Source organism: Passer domesticus, chromosome 19 (assembly GCF_036417665.1).
Source record: "Passer domesticus isolate bPasDom1 chromosome 19, bPasDom1.hap1, whole genome shotgun sequence".
Lineage (NCBI taxonomy): Eukaryota > Metazoa > Chordata > Aves > Passeriformes > Passeridae > Passer > Passer domesticus.
Window position 1 is genome coordinate 5,171,902 of NC_087492.1, and position 18,605 is coordinate 5,190,506.

General features: G+C 46.1%; 1 protein-coding gene across 1 annotated transcript; it reads right to left on the reverse strand.

Moving 5' to 3' along the window:
* Window positions 1-1,944: 1,944 nt before the first annotated feature.
* TMEM248 (transmembrane protein 248) lies at window positions 1,945-18,038 on the reverse strand. The gene is made up of 7 exons (XM_064394381.1): window positions 17,755-18,038; window positions 9,667-9,841; window positions 8,482-8,767; window positions 6,821-6,971; window positions 5,992-6,175; window positions 5,382-5,525; window positions 1,945-4,603 (listed from the first exon to the last, which is right to left on the reverse strand). Exons 2-7 carry the CDS (start codon window positions 9,823-9,825, stop codon window positions 4,583-4,585), a joined length of 945 nt encoding a protein of 314 aa, XP_064250451.1. The 5' UTR covers window positions 9,826-9,841; window positions 17,755-18,038; the 3' UTR covers window positions 1,945-4,582.
* Between the last annotated feature and the right edge of the window lie 567 nt (window positions 18,039-18,605).

Sequence of the window (18,605 nt, forward strand, 5' to 3'; positions counted from 1 at the left end):
TTTGTCCGCCAGGATCCCCCTCCAGCCCCTCCATTCTCGGGGATCCCCCTCAGGAATCCCCGCTCCAGGATCTCCGTCCAGCCCCTCCATCCCTCCATTCTCAGGAATCCCCCCCCCAGGATTTCCCCTCCACACCCTCAGTCCCAAGGGATTCCCTCTCAGGGATTCCCTCTCCATCCTCAGGGATCCTCACCTCAGGATCTTTCCACAGCCCCTCTCTCTGCAGGGCTCCTCTTTCAGACCCTCCATCCACAGGAATTCTCCTCCAGACTCTCTGTCCTCAGGGATCCCTGTTCAGAAATCTCCCTCAGCCTCTCCCTCCACAGGAATCCCTGCCAGGGATCCTCCTTCCAGCCCCTCTGTCCTCAGGGATTCCTGCTCAGGGATCCTCCTTCCAGTCCCTCTGTCCTCAGGGATTCCTGCTCAGGGATTCTCCTTCCAGCCCCTCTGTCCTCAGGGATTCCTGCTCAGGGATTTCCCTCCAGCCCCCGAGTCCCCTCAGGGCACAGCTCCCCCTTCCCCACTGGCATTCCTCATTTTGCCTCATCCTACAAATCCATTCCCTGCAGGAATCCCAGGTTTCTCTCCCTGACCCAGATCCACGTTTGGTCTCTCCTCATTTCCAGGCACTTTCAGGTCACCTGCACTGCCTGGGATCTCACAGAGGGTTTCCTTTTGGAAATGTGCATTTTTAAGCTGTTTTCCCCCATTCCCTGAGCTTTGAGGAACACAACCAGGCTTTCAGGAGGGTGAGGCTCAAATTTAGGGGCACATCCATTACTCTGAGCCCCACAACGAGCCCTTACCCCCCAAAAATCACCTTTTTTAGCCATTTGTGCCTTCTAGGTGACAATTTTGTTCATGCAGAATCCAAGGACAGCCCTGTTTTTCAGTCCCTCACCTCACCTGAGCTGCTCCTGGGCTCTCATCCTTTCCCCACTGACAAAACAACTCCCTGGTGTGATTATCCCATGATCACAGGGAATATTTGATCACCCTCCTCACTATAAAACCCCTTCTTGCTGGAATATTACCAGCAGGGATCCTTTCAAAAGACAAATGACACAGAATTGTGACATTTGTTTTATTCACAAACATTTTAAAAAGCTGCTCTCTGCCTTGCCTTACTCTTTTTGTCACTACAGGCTGAATCTTATTGCTATTTATTTCATGGAGGTGCCTGAATCCTGATGCAAGGAGCTAAAAAAAAAGGCAGCCCAGGGAAATCTATGCTCAGATCCCAACAGTTCTGTAAAGAAACATCTTCAGAAGGTAAATAAAAGGGAATACTGGTTCTGCCAGGAAGCCTTGCAGGGCAGAGCTGGAGCAGCTGGGATGATCCAGATTTTAGCTCTCAGTTAGTCACAGCAGAGTGTAAAAACCCTTTAAAAAGGAGAAGCACAAACCAGGCTGTCCCGGCAGCCCAGGAAAGGCACAGCAGGGGAGAGGGGCTGTGCAGAGCCCCTGCAGGGACAGGGCCAGCTCAGGAACGGGCTGCAGGGAGATCCAACCCTTCTTCTGGCCACTGAGCTCTTCCCAGCCTGGGCTCACAGACACTCAAGGTCAGCCTCAGACTGCACCCAAAAATTTGGCAAAAGCTGAGAGGAAGGAGCCACAATGGATCCTTTGTGTGTGTGCAGCTCCTGAGATCTCCCAGGACAGGGCTGGGGCTCAGGAATCCAAATTTTGGTGACAGCAGACAAACAAGTCCCAGAGATAAACAGAAACAGGGGCTGCTACCTTCAGATTGATTTCCTCCCTGCCAGGCAATTCATCACCAGCAAGGTTTTGATGAGTGCTGGAGGGAAAAAGAGAATTTACAACCCAAATTCAATTTCATTTTGCTGCAGATTTTTCCCTGATCTCCTCCTGTGCTCCACGTAATTTTGGTTGATTTATGAAACCTCTGCAGCCACCAGGCCGTGGAAATAAAGACAACAAGGATAAACTTCATAGTTTTTATTCTGCAAAGCAATATGCACATCTTACAAACACAAAAATTAATCTAGGAGAGAAATGTCATTTCCAAATCAGCTATTAACCATCATGCAACAAGACAAGTGAAATGTAAGAACAAAACAAAACAAAACAAAACAAAACAAAACAAAAAACAGCCATCTCGAACCCTACAATCACCTGCAGAGGGTTGAAACCAAGGCTCAGATTTTCTATGTAATGCCAAAGAAAATGGAAAAAAAAAAAAAAGAGAAAATGGCAGCTTTCTAAGAACAAGAAAACACGTACAAATAGAATCAAAACTGATTCAAGTCATAGTTAAAAAGAAAAAAGAAAACAAAAAAAGGAAAGATCAATATGATCTGAACTTTAATATTAAGTTTTAACTCTTCTGTTTGGCTGCATTTAACTTTGTACATCGCCTGGGAACAATCCAATATTCCTCAGCATTCCAGCACTTGGCCTGCTGGGCACCCTGCACCTCCCTGCTGCACTACAGGGGGCAGAAGGATAACTAAGGCCAAAAATCCAACTTTCCCTTTTGCATCTGTGGGGGACAATCTTCAATATTCCTGGGGTGCAGGAAGTGGGGGAGAAGTTGCCAAGGAGGTTCCTTTCATTCCCAAATGGTTTCCCAGACAGCCCAAATTCCAGCTGGGACGTTTGGAGCTGGAATTTGTTGAAGGAGAAAGGATTTGCTTTGCTTTGGGTGGGTTTTGGGTATTTCCAGGATTCCTCTCTCCCAGTCCATCTCCTATTCCTGCCTTTGGGCCCCAGATCCAGCCACCCTCAGAGGCAGCTCTTGGAGTGAGGATTAGCAAGGAAGGCTGGGCTTGTGGGATTTAGGAACAGCTCAGGGGAAGCTCTTGGCCTGTTTCACTCCCCTTTCATCCCAGGGAAGCAGCAGCAGCCCACAGCAGCATCAGGAGAAAATTGGGAGCTTCTTTTTATCCCTAAACTCCAAACCAGGCCATCTCTAAAGCTTTGCCTTAACATTCCCTGGAAGAAAACATGTCAGGTAATCCCACCTGGGGAACTGAAACTGTGGGAGGAAACAAAACTGTGACTGCTCAAACACCCTGAACACTCATGAACTTACTGAAGTCCCAACACACACAGACCAGGAGTGGTGTCTGGAGGGAATAAACTGGGAATTTTCTGCCAGCATCACTGAGACTATGAGATTCCCACTTGGCTCTTTTCTTCTGTGGAGTCTGGAGCAAAAGGAGGAGGAAAAAAAGCCTGTGGGAAGGAATGAAGGAATGAATGAAAGCTGGGAGGAAAGTAAAAAGTCAGTTAAGGCAACCAGTGAGATTTAAAAGCAGGGGTGGAAATGTCTGCAGGAAGAGCCTGACCCCTGAAACTGAGGAGGCTGCTCAAGGAACCAGAAGAAAAACCAGCAAAAGGCAGAATGGAGAAGGGAGAAATGCACAGAACCAAATCTCTGACAGAAGAATGGACACAGAGAACAGAAGGGGTTTCACCGGGTGGTTTCTTTGACCTTCCTCACAAGAGCCCCACTTTGGTGGCCATTTCCCTGAGTGGACAGCAGAAAATGGCAATTTAATGAATTTAATGGGCCAGAGCCCAGCAGGGCCAGGGGCAGCTCCCCTCAGAGCTGCAGGCACAGCCCAGAGTGAAGCTCTGGAACAGACTCTGGCATCTCTCTTCCTTTCACTCTTTGCACTTGCCCAAGGCTGTGCAGAGCCCCAGCAGGCTGCTAACACAATACATCTTTTATTAAGTTTCACTTTCTAGAAAGAAAAGAAAGAAAATGAAAAAAAAAAAAAGCTTACAGACAGCTGCTCTGCAGCAGAGACACACAATCCTGGCTGGAGGGCTGGGGAGGGGAGGCCAAGTGGAGAAGTTTTCCAGATAGTCTCTGTGCTGACTGGTTCTCTGGCATTCAGCAAGCCAAATGAAATACCAAAAAAAAAAAACAAACAAAAAAAAACCAAAACAAAACAAAAAAATCAAACAGTTCTTTTCAGTAAGTAACAGTTTAAAATGGGACTTCACTTCTTAATTTCTTTACTATGAATAAAAGCACAAGTTTGTCCTAAATACAGCACTATTAAAATGTGAATATGTATTTGTTTTTTCTTCCAAAAGAGAAAAAAAAATCTAAAACGTTGATATCTTTTCTTGCAAGCAAGGAGCAAATGGAATAAAGTATTAGGCCACACAAACACACATTGAATTCATGTTGTAGATTGGTGGCTTTGGAAATGCAGGATTATATCAAAGGTGCATACTTGGTTCAAACACACTGTACAGGTTGGGCAAAAAACCAAACATCTCTTGGTTGGTTTGAGACACTTGCAAAGGCATCTTCACCTGCCCAGGTGCAGCTAGACAAAAATCTCTGCCTCAGTGGAGCCTTTTCACTGGAGTTATCTACACCAACATGGGCTGTCCCAGGGCAGGGCCAGGGGACAAGCACATCTGCTCAGAATTACTCTGGATATTCTGCTTTTATAAATATGTACAAATCAATTACAGGCACTTTGAAATGTCTTTGGTTGGAATAAACCAACATTGCAAGGTAATGGATTCACAGAGTGTTAAGACCCAGGCTGGGTTCAGCAGGCAATGGTTTTGTCGTTCTCAGGAGGACAGGGGGGGTTTATGCTTCTGACAAAGCAACCTGGAAAAAAAAACCAAAGGAAAATATTTAATTAAAGGGAAATTCTTAATCCTGTAACAGTGATATGATTTATCTCTGTGAGCTGGCAGAGCTGTCCTTGACTTTTCAAAGAAAGCTTGGAAAGTCTGACTTGGAAAGGAAATCAAAGGGAGTCTGAAGGCGTTTTGTACTTTGCAAAAATCAATAGAATAAAAGTCCCAAACCACCCAAAACCAAAAAAAAAAAAAATCCCACAAAAAACACCCCAAACTACAAAATATCACTAAGACCAAAAGGCATCAACACTGGCTTCCTACTTCTGAATTAAAAATATTCACATGGAATCCTTCAGGCAAACTGCAGGTCCCCAAGGTAACACTGAACAATGATTCTTTCAACAGCTTTGTTTTTTACTTAATTCTGATGAACAACCCTTACAATTATGTATCATGTTTTACTCAAGGCTTTCAGTCTGTTGTGGTAAAAGATAATGAATAAATGAAGATTTAATGCCACCTACTAATTGCTTCACAAAAAAGTTCCTGCAACACCATAATTATGGCAGAAGAGTCACAGCCCAGCACTTCCTGAGCTGCAATAATGCATTTCTGGAGGACAGAAATCTCATTTTGAGGATCTCCAAAGCCCTTGTGTGGATTTTATAACCCCTACCTGCACTGTCCACAATGAAAGGCAAATCCCCATCTCCAGAGACAAGAAAAACCAGTCTGTCCTCTGCCCAGCAGGAGCTTTCCTCTGTTTCCTTATCAGAGTCAGGGTTTTGTTACCACACACTCACCTTTTCAGAGCAGAATTCTGTGTTGCTTTGCCTCAGTTTGCTTGGTCTGCCTTTAATGACTGCATAGCAGAACATTGTGATCACCATCACAAAGAGGAAGTAACTGGTGTGCATGAGGTGCAGGTTTATTAGAGAGCGATCGTCCTGCACACAGCAAAGCAAAACAAAACCATTTACTGACCTAGCACTTGACATTAAAGCAATAATTACCAGATCAACCCACAAAATAACTTCATTAATCAACTTTCTGCCCTTTACACAGCAACAGAAGTGATTCCTACTCGTGGCACAAAATGTTTCTTGTGTTAAAAATCTGTGTTAGGGATATTTTCCAAATATTGGCAGAGGCTTTTGTGAAATGATTTCAAAGTATAAATGGTGGTTATGAAGAGCTGTGAGGCACATGGATGAAAATCATCAAACCCATTAGGGTGGAGCATTCTCAGCCCTCATACCACACAATAAACAGCAAAAAAAGACAATTTTAGGAACCATATCCAATGAAGCCACATGATAAACCAGCAGCAAAAATGACAATTTTAGGAAACATATCCAATGAAACCAGAGCTAAGCATTTACTGAAAACACCAGAGCAACAGCCAGCACTTACATCTGGAACTATAACAGTTAGTTTGGGATTTAAAGCATGGTAGACTTTGCCAATTGCTCCCTTGTAACACCAGAAGGGGTTGTAATCCTGGGCATATTTTGTGTTCGAGTCCCTGGCCGTGGTGAAGATCTTGTACCACTGAGTGGCATTGCTGTAGGTTTCAGGAACACAATGTGGTGGCTGACTGCAAGAAAACAGAAATAAACAGCACTCTGAAATGTATTTTCCATGTTCAACCAGGACAACTTTGCTTCTCAAAACATGGTTTTAGTTTGGGCCTTCCAAAGCAACAACAAAACCCCAAAGTTTCAGTTAAAAACCCCCAAAAGCCACATGATTGCTACACTAAAATCAGAATTTAACTGCATGTTGTTGCACTAAGCCAACATCCCATAGCATAATTGGAAAAATACTGGTTTTCCTAAGGCTTCCCACAGCCTGGGCTCCTCCAGGTTGGATGGAACAGTGTCAGGGAATCCAGAGAAGACAAAGGGAAGATATTTTGGTGAAGGCAAAGCAGCCTTTGCCTTGAGCTGATCTCTCAGCAGGGAAGAGGGTGAGAACCTCAGTGTCAAATCTCATCTCTGAAACTCATTTATGGGGTAAATCCCTTAAATTTCCAGGGATTCCCTTGCTCCCAGTGAAGTTTAAATCACAGTTAAAAGGCAGGCATGGGCAAAAAAAAAATCTCAAAGAGAGCAGAGTTTTTGTGACAAATGTTTTACCATGGGGGGCGGAGTGCAAGGACATAATTCCCATGATCAACAGGAATTTTCAGGAGGAGCTAACACCTCAGAGGAAGCAGCCCCTGGGGGAGAGCTGCACTTACACTGTGACTGGGAACACGTTGCTGGCTGCTGTCACAGTCATGCAGGTGGTGAACACGACCTGCTCGCAGTGGCCGTGCAGGACGCAGTCATCAGAGTTCCAGGCAGCTGGCAGGGTGAAGGTGATGTTGATCTCCTCGTGGGATTCTCTGCCTTTGAGAAAGAGACAAGGAAAGCTGGGTTTGGGTTCACAGAAGTATGTGAGCAATAATCACTGGGGTAAGGAGAGCACACAGATGATTAAGGCAGGAAGCGTCACCCTTTGGAGTCATCCCGGATCTTTGCAGGCAACAAAGAGAAAAGTTAAACCCAAAACAAACCACAAAATCCCCCAGCTGCTGCTCTTTCTAATCTCTCCCACCCCAGAACTGGGGTCATCAGGCTGCTTTCAGAAATTAAAAACTTTCTAAGTGAATTCATGCATGTTCACAGACCTTTATAAGAAAAGCCTTTCTCCTCCTAAGAACTTTGTTCCACATCTGTTTCTTGTGGTGCTCACTTTTCAAACTGGAGATTTTTGTGCAGAGAAAAAGGTGTCAGCAGATGCTGAACTGCACATTAAGTCCTGTATGATCACCCCATGTGGAGAAATTCAGACTGAAAACAAATCCAGGCTGCTGCAAATGGAACTTGCATTTGGTAGCCCTCAAAGCAGCAAAATAACAACAGAAACCCCAGTAATGCACATTTGCAGCTATTGGCAATGTCTCTCCACAGGTTCAAGACCTTCAACATTATTATAAAATGTAATTCTGGCTGAAAGCTAAAATACAGTGAGGTTCTATTATCAACTTCTATTAATTCTCTATGAACTCCTGTCAAAACTTCCTGGCAGGCAGCCAGAGAGCAGATTGGTCTCTGCACACCACAGAAACCATAATCATCTTATCTGGTGCTGTTTGTGATATTAAAGCTGATTCACTTATGCATTTTAGATAAACTAGAATTTTTTAGGCAACATAATACTCTCTACTGCATCTATGCCACATTTGAAATGTCAGCTGAGGACTTGATGGATCAAGACAAAACTGAAGAGAGTCACTGTTTGGAATTTTGCTGGCTTAAAAATGACCTTCCATTGTCATTAGGTTTAATCATTTCAAACTGCCAAGCCTGATCTTGGCATGCCTGCAGGTTCTTTTCCATTCTGAATGCAGGGACAAGTTCCTCTAACAAACAAGAGAAGGGCTCCATACAGGAATAAACTCAGAGTAAGTTGGGAGCACATCTGTGTTCTGTGCATAAGAGATAATAATAATAACAACAACAACAACAACAACAACAACAACAATAATAATAATAATAAGGTACATTTTTATTTGATTATATAGTGATTAAAATAATATAATTATTTGGAATCATAGAATGGTTTGGGCTGGAGGGGACCTTAAAAACTATCTTGTTCCACCCCCTGCCATGGGCAGGGACATTTTCACTAGCTCAGGTTGCTCCAAGCCCTGTCCACCCTGGCCTTGGACACTTCCAGGGATGGGGCAGCCACAGCTTCTGAGCACTCATCACCCTCACAATAAAGAATTTCTTCCTAATATTTAATCTAAACCTCTTTAATTTCAGTTTGAAGCCAATCCCCCTGTGAAAGGTTAGGAAAAACCCTCTAAAAGCCAACTGTAACCCGAATTGTTGAAGGTGCAGCCTTGCCTACCTGAAAGTCCAATCTGGTGCCCAAAAATTGTGGAGCTGAGGTGTGTGACATTGCGAGAGTATCCCCCAAAAGGTCTGAGAGGGTCCAGGGTCAGCGTGATGGTGACAGAGATGTTGATGGGACCAGAGTCCTCGAGGGTCTGTGGGGACTGCGTGGAAGACCTGGCCTGGCCGCTGGTCACCGTGCTCTCTGGGGTTGTGGTGTCGTTCAGGAGGTGCTTCAAGGTTTCATTCTCAGATATACAGAAGTCCAAATCATTAAACCTCAGCAGGAAAGTATTCCAGTCCTTAAAACAAAAGGGGGAGAATTCAAGCCCATGAGGGAGCTCCCGCCCGGTTCCAGGCCATTGAACAAAAATCACACGGCTCAGAGGGCAACACAAACACCAGCAGGGCTGGCTCAACAACAGGAAAGTTGTTTGCTGAAGTCAGATGGGTTCAGTCCCAGCTCCCTCCCCTGAGCTGGAAAGGAAACTCACTCTGTCCACAGAATCACTGGGTTGGAAGAGACCTTCAAGATCATGGAGTTCATCCCAGCCCCAACACGTCACCTAAACCCTGGCACCCAGTGCCACATCCAGGCTCTGTCAAACACACCCAGGGATGGGGGCTCCACCACCTCCCCAGACAGACCATTCCAGAACTTTATCACTCTTTCCATAAAAAACTTTTTCCTAATATCCAACCTATATTTTCCTTGAGACTGTGTCCTCTCATTCTGTCAGTGCTGCCTGGACAAAGAGCCCAGCCCCACCTGATGAAAACCACCTTTCAGGGAGCTGTAGAGTGATAAGGTCACTCCTGAGTCTCCTTATCTCCAGGCTGAGCACCCCAGCTCCCTTAGTCGTTCCTCACAGGGTTTGTGCTCCAAGCCCCTCATCACACTCTGGGGTGAGTGGTTCCTGCCCAGGTTCCCTTCCTTACAGGACAGTGCTGAAGGAAGAAGTTCCCCAAACCAGCTAAATAAACAAACTGAATAACACCTAAATAACAAACTGAAAGGTCCCTAGCCACAGCAGGGAAGATCCACGACAGATGATTTGGCCTCATCCTTGATATAAAACAGCTAACAAACACTCACCCCAACAGCCCTTCTGAAAATAAAATGGAGACAATCCCCCCCACCACTCTGTGCTCTCTAGGAGGGGAAAAACCTTAACTTCAGGCACATCCTTTCTGCACGTACCTCTGTCATTTCTGGGGATTTGATCTCCTTGATCTTGAAGAAGTAGCCCAGTGTCAGGAAGGCGATGGCCATGGCGCTCACGCTGATCATAAAGACCACGAGCGGAGGGCGGCTGCTGACATAAACCTTCAGGTTCTCCAACAGGTTTATGTAGAACATTATTCTGATTGTTCACCTGAGGGGAAAGAATGTTCCAACAGAGTCACTGGACTGTGTGTAACAGCTGGGGGTGGTGGATCACAGCAGACAGAAAGAGAGAAATGGGGCTGTACACAGAATTAAGTTCCACGGCTGTGCTCTTCACTGAGCACAGAGCGTGTGCCTGAAATACAGCAGTGAGCAGAACAGGCTCCTCATCACCTTCCCAGGGCCTCAAACTGCCAGCTGGGAACAGGTTTTAAGGAATGAGGGCTTCCAGCACAGCCCAGCATCACTGATAAGTAATAAAGCCAGTTCTTGCCTTTCCCCAGGCAGGGTATCACTGCTACATTTTAATGCCAGCGATGTCTGAATGCACCAAGGTACAAACCAAACTCTGCACAGCCTTTGAAAACCAAGGCTGGAGCCTTAAGGATCCCTCTTTACCCCACCCCAAATGCTTTTATTTTCAAAGCAGGGTCTGAGAAGCAGCCCTACATTATTTAAGGCTTTTGCATCAAGAATCCTGTGGGCAGAAACACCCAAAAAACTGCATTAGGGTGGAGGCTGGAAGACTCCTGGTCTTTATTTAATTCTTGCAGGATCTAGAACTTTTTGTTCTGTCTGTAAGCACAGCCAGGACCTTACATGCTGAGGAAATTCCCAAGCCATTAATTTTTGCCCCAAATATAGTATTTTGTCTGATTCCCCTCCTGAATTGTTATCTGCAGAGCAAAAAGACCCAAATTCCTGTATCAGCTTCCCCACCTCCACACCCAGGGAAAAGCAAACAGCCAGGTGTTAAAGGGCAGCCTTGTGACATCTCCTTCAGAAGCTCTGCAAGGAGGAACTCCAAGCCCACCTTTATCTTTGTCCTGCCTAAAACCCTGGCTGAAAAGGCTTTTAACCCCAATGAAACCACCAAGGCAGGAGCTGCTCCTAGCAAGGTGCTGCTGATCTCCAAAACTCTGAGGGAAAGGCAAAAAGGATTCTGTACTGCAAGGGTTAAAGCTGGAACATCCACAGAGATCTGATAACATTTAATTAAGGCAGGGACTGCTCCTGCAGCTCAGGGTGATTCCTCCTGACTGCCACCATTGTCATTTACAATCCAGGTGTAGCAGGGCTGAAAAGTGGCAGCTCAGAGGATGAGAATCACAGGGCAGGGCAGGGAGGGATCTGTGATGTGATCTATTGATTCAAGAGAAAACAAAAGAAGGGTAAAGAACAGGAGTGAAGACAAAGCTCTTTTCAGAGCCCACAGAGTACAACTGATCCCAACTTCCTTGTGTATACTAAGGATTTTACTGGCAGGAATGCTTCAGCAGTTCCTGTTTGCAGAAGAAATATTGACAGAACCTGCAGAAGTGTCCCAGAGAGGGGAAAATCCAGCTCAGGGAGAAGAGTCACAGGTACAGTGCCAACAACACAACCCTGGGCTGTGCCTGCTGAGACAGAGCTCTCCAGAGCTCAAGGTCTCATCCTGGCTTCATTATTGTGCACCATCAACCCTTTTCCATCCACCCTGCAAAGCCCAGGAAGTTTTTCTCAGAGAGAAGTGGGTGCTGTGAACATCCCTATAAGCCAAGGTGAAAAGCAGGGAAAGGAGAGGGATGGGAGGGGAAGGAAAGGTGATGAGAAATGTGCACCTTACCAGAACTCTGTCCCAGAGCAGCTGTGGCACAGCCAGGCAAGGTGGCAGAAGGCAGCAGGGACAGGGAAGGGAGAGCTGGGGCTGGCAGGGATCATGCTGGGAATGATCCGCCCTCCTGCACGCTCTGCCTGTCTTGTCCCTGGCAGCAAATTCCTTCCAAGAGCCCGAGTTAAAAACCCCAAACGCTCCATCCAGAGGCAAAACCCCAAATACTCCTTCTGGAAACGTGGGAGGCACATGGGGAGATGGAAGGAGATCAAAACCTAAACCAAAAGCAGAGTTGTAGGCAGTGTCCCCTCCTGAATTTCCTTTAGGAACTAACACAGATGCAGAGTTTACTGCAGCTTTTAATCAGGGCTGAGTGTCACCCACAGCACATCCAGGGCTGGGATTCCTTTTTAAAAGGGGTTTCTAACAGCTCCACTAGAATTTGTTTGCCACAGGGTCTAAAACCAGCCATAAAAAAGGGGATGTGCTGAAAATCCTACACAGGGAAATATTCAGGCTAATATTTTTATGTAAGAGATCACCAGCTTTTAAGTGCCAGTTGTTTAATATGCTGCCATAACTCACTGGCTTTGAAAGCAATTAGAAAATGCCATAAGCTGCAATTTCCGAGGAGTAATGTGCCTTTGGAGCATTTGGGAGGGAAAAGGGAACAACTGTGGATTTCAATACTGGAGCTGACATGAAAATAGCAGTGGGGGAAAGCAGAAGGGTGAATGTTTCCATGCTGCTGCCTGAAGAATTACTGATTTTTTAATCAAAGTACTCAAATAACTTTAATTGTCATGGAATTTGTGACCCAGATCAGTGCATTACATCAAAGTGTCTATGGATTTTCAGGGTTCCTTAAACTCCTCTCTGTTAGAATCACAATGCACCCCAGCTCTTCTGCCAGCTCTAGTAACTAACTTCCTCCTCTGTGTAAATGAATAACTTCAAGAATATCATTTAAACTTTTATTTCTTGTTCACAGAGTTAAAAAAAAAAGCAAACCAAACCAAAACAATGCTTTTACCTCCTGGCAGGTCAGGCAAGCAAGATCAGATTTCTCTTTTTAGCCAAATAAATAATTTAGTGAGTGGCTCTAATGACTGCTGCTGCCTCTCTCCACTCCAGCAAAGCCTTTTAATACTTGGTGCAATAAAAATCTCCCCAGTCAGACTAAACAAGGAGCTCAAGAATGAAAACTGCCAGGCTGGAACATTGGCCAGCAGCTCCAAGGTAATTGCTGGGCAGTGAGGGATGTTCAGCAGGAGTTGCAGCTGCTGGAACTCGCCAGGAAACCCTGGAGATGTTGTGCTCTTAAATCAGCATCTACAAACCCAGGCAGGGACAAGATTAAAATGGTAAAGGGGGAAATACAACAGTTTAATCTGTCAGAGGGCCAGAACTGAGCAGCCAACTCAAAAGCAGGAAAATATTTTATAATTTGGGGAGATTTCCTCCAAAACAGCTCCCGACAGCAACCTAAAGGAGCAACACTGAATTCCTCTTTATTTGTGTATGAAAGAGTGTGGAAAAGGAAGCTGCTGAAATAGACTGATGGGTTTTTCAAGGCTAAATTGCAAACAAGGAAAATCTTGAAGTCTATCACAAAGACTGAAAAGTCAATGCAATGAGTCACAGCTGAAATATTAAATTCCCATTTGGAGGCTTAATATCAAAGGAGCTGAATTCCTAAGAATAAAAATCCCATATGCTGTACTAAAGCAGGTATTGAAAGCAAAACTGCACTTACCAAAGTGAAAAAAAAAAAAAAACAACCCAAAGCCAAACATGAATTTTAAAGAGATCAAAGTGGTTTGACATTTTTGTCAATAATGTCAACTACCACCCTGCCACTAGAAAGCTTAAAGTGATGGAATTTCCTCACAGATATTTCCCCTTCTTGCTGTGCAGGCAAGGTAATCACTCTGGAGGAGGGGTTTAAATGTAAAACCACCACTGAAATATCCTAAGGAGGAAAACTGGATGAAGGAGAAGGGCAGGAGGCAGCAGTGCCTACCCCAGCACTCCTTTAGGATCTCACAAGTTTTTCAATTTTCAGTATCTCATTGCACAGAACAGTATTTAAATTGAGCTGTGCAGCTCAAAAAAATAAATCAATTGTATTTTCAAAGGTGCCTCACTACCAGGAGTGCAGAGGGGTAAAGAAATGGATCAGCTCAGGGTTAACAACTCTGAATGAAAATGATGTCTTGTGCCAAAGGAATATTTACAAATACAAATCAAACAGACACGGGAAAGCAGCCATAAATAAATGCAAACAAAGCAGTGGTGTTCACATCAAACACCTTTAGCAACAATAAACAGCAGCAGGTACCAAAATAATTTCATTTGGATTTCTTCTCTGCAAATTTGATGTCTAAGAGTGAAAATAAAAATCAGAGTTGTGTGAGCTGGGGCTGCTGATGGGGCTGGTGCTGTTCAGCATCTTTGAGGGTGACAGGGACATGGGGACAAGCTTGGCAGTGACAGCAAGCTGTGTGGGAAGGATCTGGACAGGCTGGAGAGGTGGCTCTGGGACAACCTGATGAGGTTCAAGTGTAAGGAAGGGTAACTTCAGCATCCTGATATCTGGGAAAATAGAGGTGTTAGGATCTGCAGCAGCTTCAGATCATCTTTTTAGGAAGTGGGATGGAACTGCACAGCCTAAAACCTTCCCCAGCAGCAGCAGGGCAGGCAGGAAGGAGGAATTCATCCTGGAGGAATCCCCCAGGGCACAGCAGTACCTCTGTGCAGCTGAGCCTCCTCCAGCGTGAGCAGAATAAACCAAACCCAACAACTCCTGGGAAATGCCAGCAGGTTTCTGCTCAGCACACAGGGAGGGAAGCAATCAGGGCGTGTGGAGGAGGAAACTTCACAAAAACATCACCTTGGGTCCTTGAATCCAACCCAACATAACCCCAGGATCAGCAGATGTGCACAAACACATCTGCTCCACTGGGAGATAAGGGGAATTGGCTCCAGCCAGAAGTGGCTTATCAGTTTGCTGAGCTATTTTATCCACAAATATGTTTACTGAGGAAAAAACTCCACATTTTCCTAAAAACTTCTATTTTCCTGCAGCCTGGAAGATGAAAATGGCAGGAAAATGGCTTTGCACATGCACTGCACAGGGCAGCAGGGAACAGCACCTGGAAATGTGGAAAAGGACATTCCTTCCTCCTGGCTCCCTGATAAAGGGTCAGGATGCAGAATATCAACAAATCCAGGGACTTGCAGGAACAGAAAGAAGCAAATGCTTCATACTTGCATTAAATGGTTTTTTTGCACCTCTCAAAACACTTTTCAAAGATTAATTAATCAACATCCCCAAGAGGGGCACCAACAGCAAACATTTCAGGTCTGCCCATGAAACAAAGCCAAGGAAGAGAATTTGCTGAATGACAGAAAATTGTAAAGATCAAATTGAGACCGAATTTCAAACACCCAAATTTCTGACTTCAACTCTCTATAAAGACAGAAAACTTAAAAAAAAAAAAAAGTCAATGATGTAAAAAATAAAAAGGAAGACAAACATTACTTAATCTGTGTGTGACAGCCCTTCCCAACAGACTTGTGTTGTTCAGAAAGTCTGGTGGATTCACCACAAGCACCTGAACTTTGTGCCAGCTGATACTCTGGGGACAGCAAAGTTTACTTCCATTTCCCACTGGAAGAAAAATTCGTGCAGAAACAGACAAATCCAAACAAGTTCCAGGTATTTTTTAATATGTTCTCAGTTCTTAAAAATGATGAATGAGAGAAGGCAAGGAAAGTTAAAAGTCAGGAAGCAGCAATAGAGTGAGGAAGCTTTTTTCCCCTGGATCAATGAACCCTGAATTCTGACTTTTGTTAGAAGTGAAAAACATAATTTTAAACAGACCCAGCTGTAAAATCAAAATGAACTCAACCTCTGGTTGAAAATCAGACATTTTGGTGCCAAACCTGAAGCAGGCACCTCTGTCTGCCAAGCGCCTGTGCCATGGGAATGGATTCACTTCCAGCTAAAAGAGCTCATGGGCATTTTTAAACCTCCCAGCTTTTCCAGGTCCAAGTCATGACTCCCAACGTGAGTTACCATAACCCAAATCAGCCAGACTGCAATAAAACACACAGTAACAGATGAAGGACTTTGAATTTGTATTAAAAATGCTATTCTGGTTACTACTGCTCAGCATGAGAACCTGGGAGGGGAAAGGAAAAACAAAATTATTCCATTTTACAGGACCTTTAAAGATCCGTGAGAAGTCAAAAATACAGGATTGGTTTTGATGAAGAAGTGTGAAAATTCCCAGTAACTGTTCAGTAATCACAACCTGGTTGAGTGGTGACCAGTTCAAGGTTAATTGTTGACTTCATTAAAGCTACTCATTAAGGAATGTGGGACCCAATTCAGCAGTGAAAGTGCAGAGAAATGCCAGGAAAAGGCTCTTCAGTCTGTAATGAGAGCTGTGAGGAGACAGGGATGCAGACAGATACACAGCTTGAATCACAAGCAGAAAAATGACTGACAAGCTGAGGAAATGGCAGCTTTGGGGAATGGCAAATTCAGAGTTTGGGTGTGGAAAGAAGGGGGAGAAGCAGCAAAGCAGCCAGTGGCCACTGATGGAAATAGAAACAGCAGCAAAACTGAAATGAGGGAGCTGGGACACAGCTGAGATATCAGAGCTATGGCTGGAATATTCTCATGTCTGTGTGCTTCAGCCTCGCTGCTCAGAGCAAACAGCACCTCAGCCCAGCTGGGTGAGTTCACTCCATTTTACACATTAACAAACCCCCAAAACACACAGGTTTGCACCCAAAACAAAGCCTGGCAGTTCTGAGCCCTGGGAACCTGCTTTATTCACAGGTCAGGGCAGTCTTAGGAAGAAAATGAACTCCCACCCAGCCATGCTTTGGGTAAGGGGAGGTTTGGGAAAAGCAACACAATCCTGACACCAGCGAGTTTCGTTAATAGTTTAGGGCTGGGTTCCTAAAAACAGCTCCATTTCTACAAAGCCTGTGCTGTTATTTAACAAAAAAGAAGATTATGCCAGCTGCCAGACCTGCAGGATCAGCTCAGGGGGTGCTCCAGGAGGGCTCTGGATGTGCCAGGCTCTGTCCCTCTGTCCCCAGCTCAGCAAGGACACCCAGCTCTCTGTCCCCTGCCCTCAGCTGGGCACTCTCAGAGCACAGGGACTATTCTGTTTTCTCAGGTGACCTTTCAAGCTCTCGTCTTTCAAGCGGAAAGGAAGAATCACATTCCAGCAGAGCCACTCCTCAGATCAGGGCAGGTAACAAAGCCACGCAGGGCTGCATCCTGCCCGCGGGCCGGGCTCAGCGAGCGATTCCCAGCCACAATTCGGTACGATCCGTGCTGGGGCTGCTGCTCCGGGCAGGGCAGGGCAGCGGAGCCCCGGTGAAAGCCGAGCCGCTGGGTGCTGCCCGGGGCCGCAGGGATTCATCCCGAGCGCCTGCCGTACCTCAGCCCTCGGAAACAGAACGCGGTGATTGTTTGTTCACCACAAGGGCCAAGCCCAGGCTGGTTCCCGCACCGCGCTGCTCCAGCGGCCAAACTTCGGGGAAGTTCGGCCAGGATGTGGAGAGCAAACCTTAATTAATGAATCCTCATCTGCGCTCCGGGCTTGTCTGCCAGGCAAATTCACCCGGGTGATTCCATCTCCAGAGCTAATCCTGGAAATGAACTCCCCAAAGACAAACCCTGGAGAGCAAACGAGGGGAAAATGGGGAAAAATGAAATCGCAGCTGTGCCGTAATGGATTTTCCCCCAGGGTGATTGGGATCCACGGTTTGGATGGAACAGCAGCGATGGAGCAGCCATGTTCCAGGCATGATGCACCGGGAATTTTGTTATTAAAACCATCGTGAAATCATCAGTCAAGTTAACCCCAACAAAAAAGTAAAAGAGAATGAAATAGGAGTGTGGAGAAAATTGGGGAAAACATCCCAGAACAACCACACGACAAAATGCTCCCCAAAAAGTGAGTCCCACGCAGCAATCACCGCTCAGAGGCTGTTTCGAAACACAACTATTTTTAGTGCTACACAAATTATCATTTTTCACCGCCGTTATTTTTTTTTTCCCCCTTGCTACGACGCCACGCACACAAACTCCAAGCCGACGACCTCTCCCGACACCATTTTTACGTGTAAATAATAAAAATAAACCGAGGCTGCGGCCCCGCCGCGGGCCGAGCGCAGCCGGGCCCGGGGCTCCCCGGGGCTCTCCCGCTGCTCCCGGCCCCTCACGGCTCCCCCGTCCCCGGGCAGGCCGGGCCGCGGGGCCGCCCCCGTCCGCTCCTTACCGGCGTCCGCGGCGGGGCTCGGGCCCCGGGGCCGGGCGGGGCTCAGAGGCGGCGGCGCTGCCGTGCGGGCGGGCTCTGCACCATCGTCCTGCCCTGCCGGGGCTGCGGGCACGGGCAGCGCGGGGGAGAGGCCGCTCCCGGGCAGCCCCGGGCCGGACACACGGACAGGCCCCGGCACCGGGCCCCGCCTCCGCCGCCGCTTCCGGGCCGCAGCCCTGACCCCGCACCGCCGACGGTGGCGCGGGGGGGACAAGATTGAGGCGGCGCCGGCAGCGCGGGAGGGGCCGGGAACGGCACCGGGAATAGAAACTGGAAACGGGAACCGGGAATGGAACCGGGAGCCGGGAATGGAACCGGGAACAGCAGCGGAACGGGCCCGGGAGCAGCATCGGGAGCGGCTCCGGGCCCTCACGGCGTTGTCGCCCCGGCCCCGCGCTCCCCGCTCCAGCCTCCCTCAGGAGGTTCCCGCCTTCCCGCTCCCCTTTTCCTCTAAAAATTATCCCCAAACATCTTTTTTGTTGTGTTTCCTAACGGAAATACCCATGCCAATACCTATTCCAATACCTAAAGGTGTTCAGGGTTAAATCCTGAAAGCAAACAGACTTTTGTTTACATTTATCGTGATAAATATTATAATTGTGTTATAGTGCATTATTATGTATTACTACTATTAACAAATTACCACATTACCATATTACTATAATTTTAATATTATATATATTATATACATTATATATAATATAGAAACATATACTGTATATAATATATAGAATATCTACTATATACACTATAATATATAATATTATATAATGTATATTAATATATAATATTATATAATGTATGTTATTATT

Excerpts from the sequence above, each read along its gene's own strand:
- TMEM248 (XM_064394381.1), bottom strand. The coding sequence starts at position 9,825 with ATGTTCTACATAAACCTGTTGGAGAACCTGAAGGTTTATGTCAGCAGC. Across the intron at positions 6,176-6,820 it reads AACGTGTTCCCAGTCACAGT|TCAGCCACCACATTGTGTTC; the intron begins GTAAGTGCAGCT and ends GTTTTCTTGCAG. Across the intron at positions 5,526-5,991 it reads TAACTGTTATAGTTCCAGAT|GACGATCGCTCTCTAATAAA; the intron begins GTAAGTGCTGGC and ends TGCTGTGTGCAG.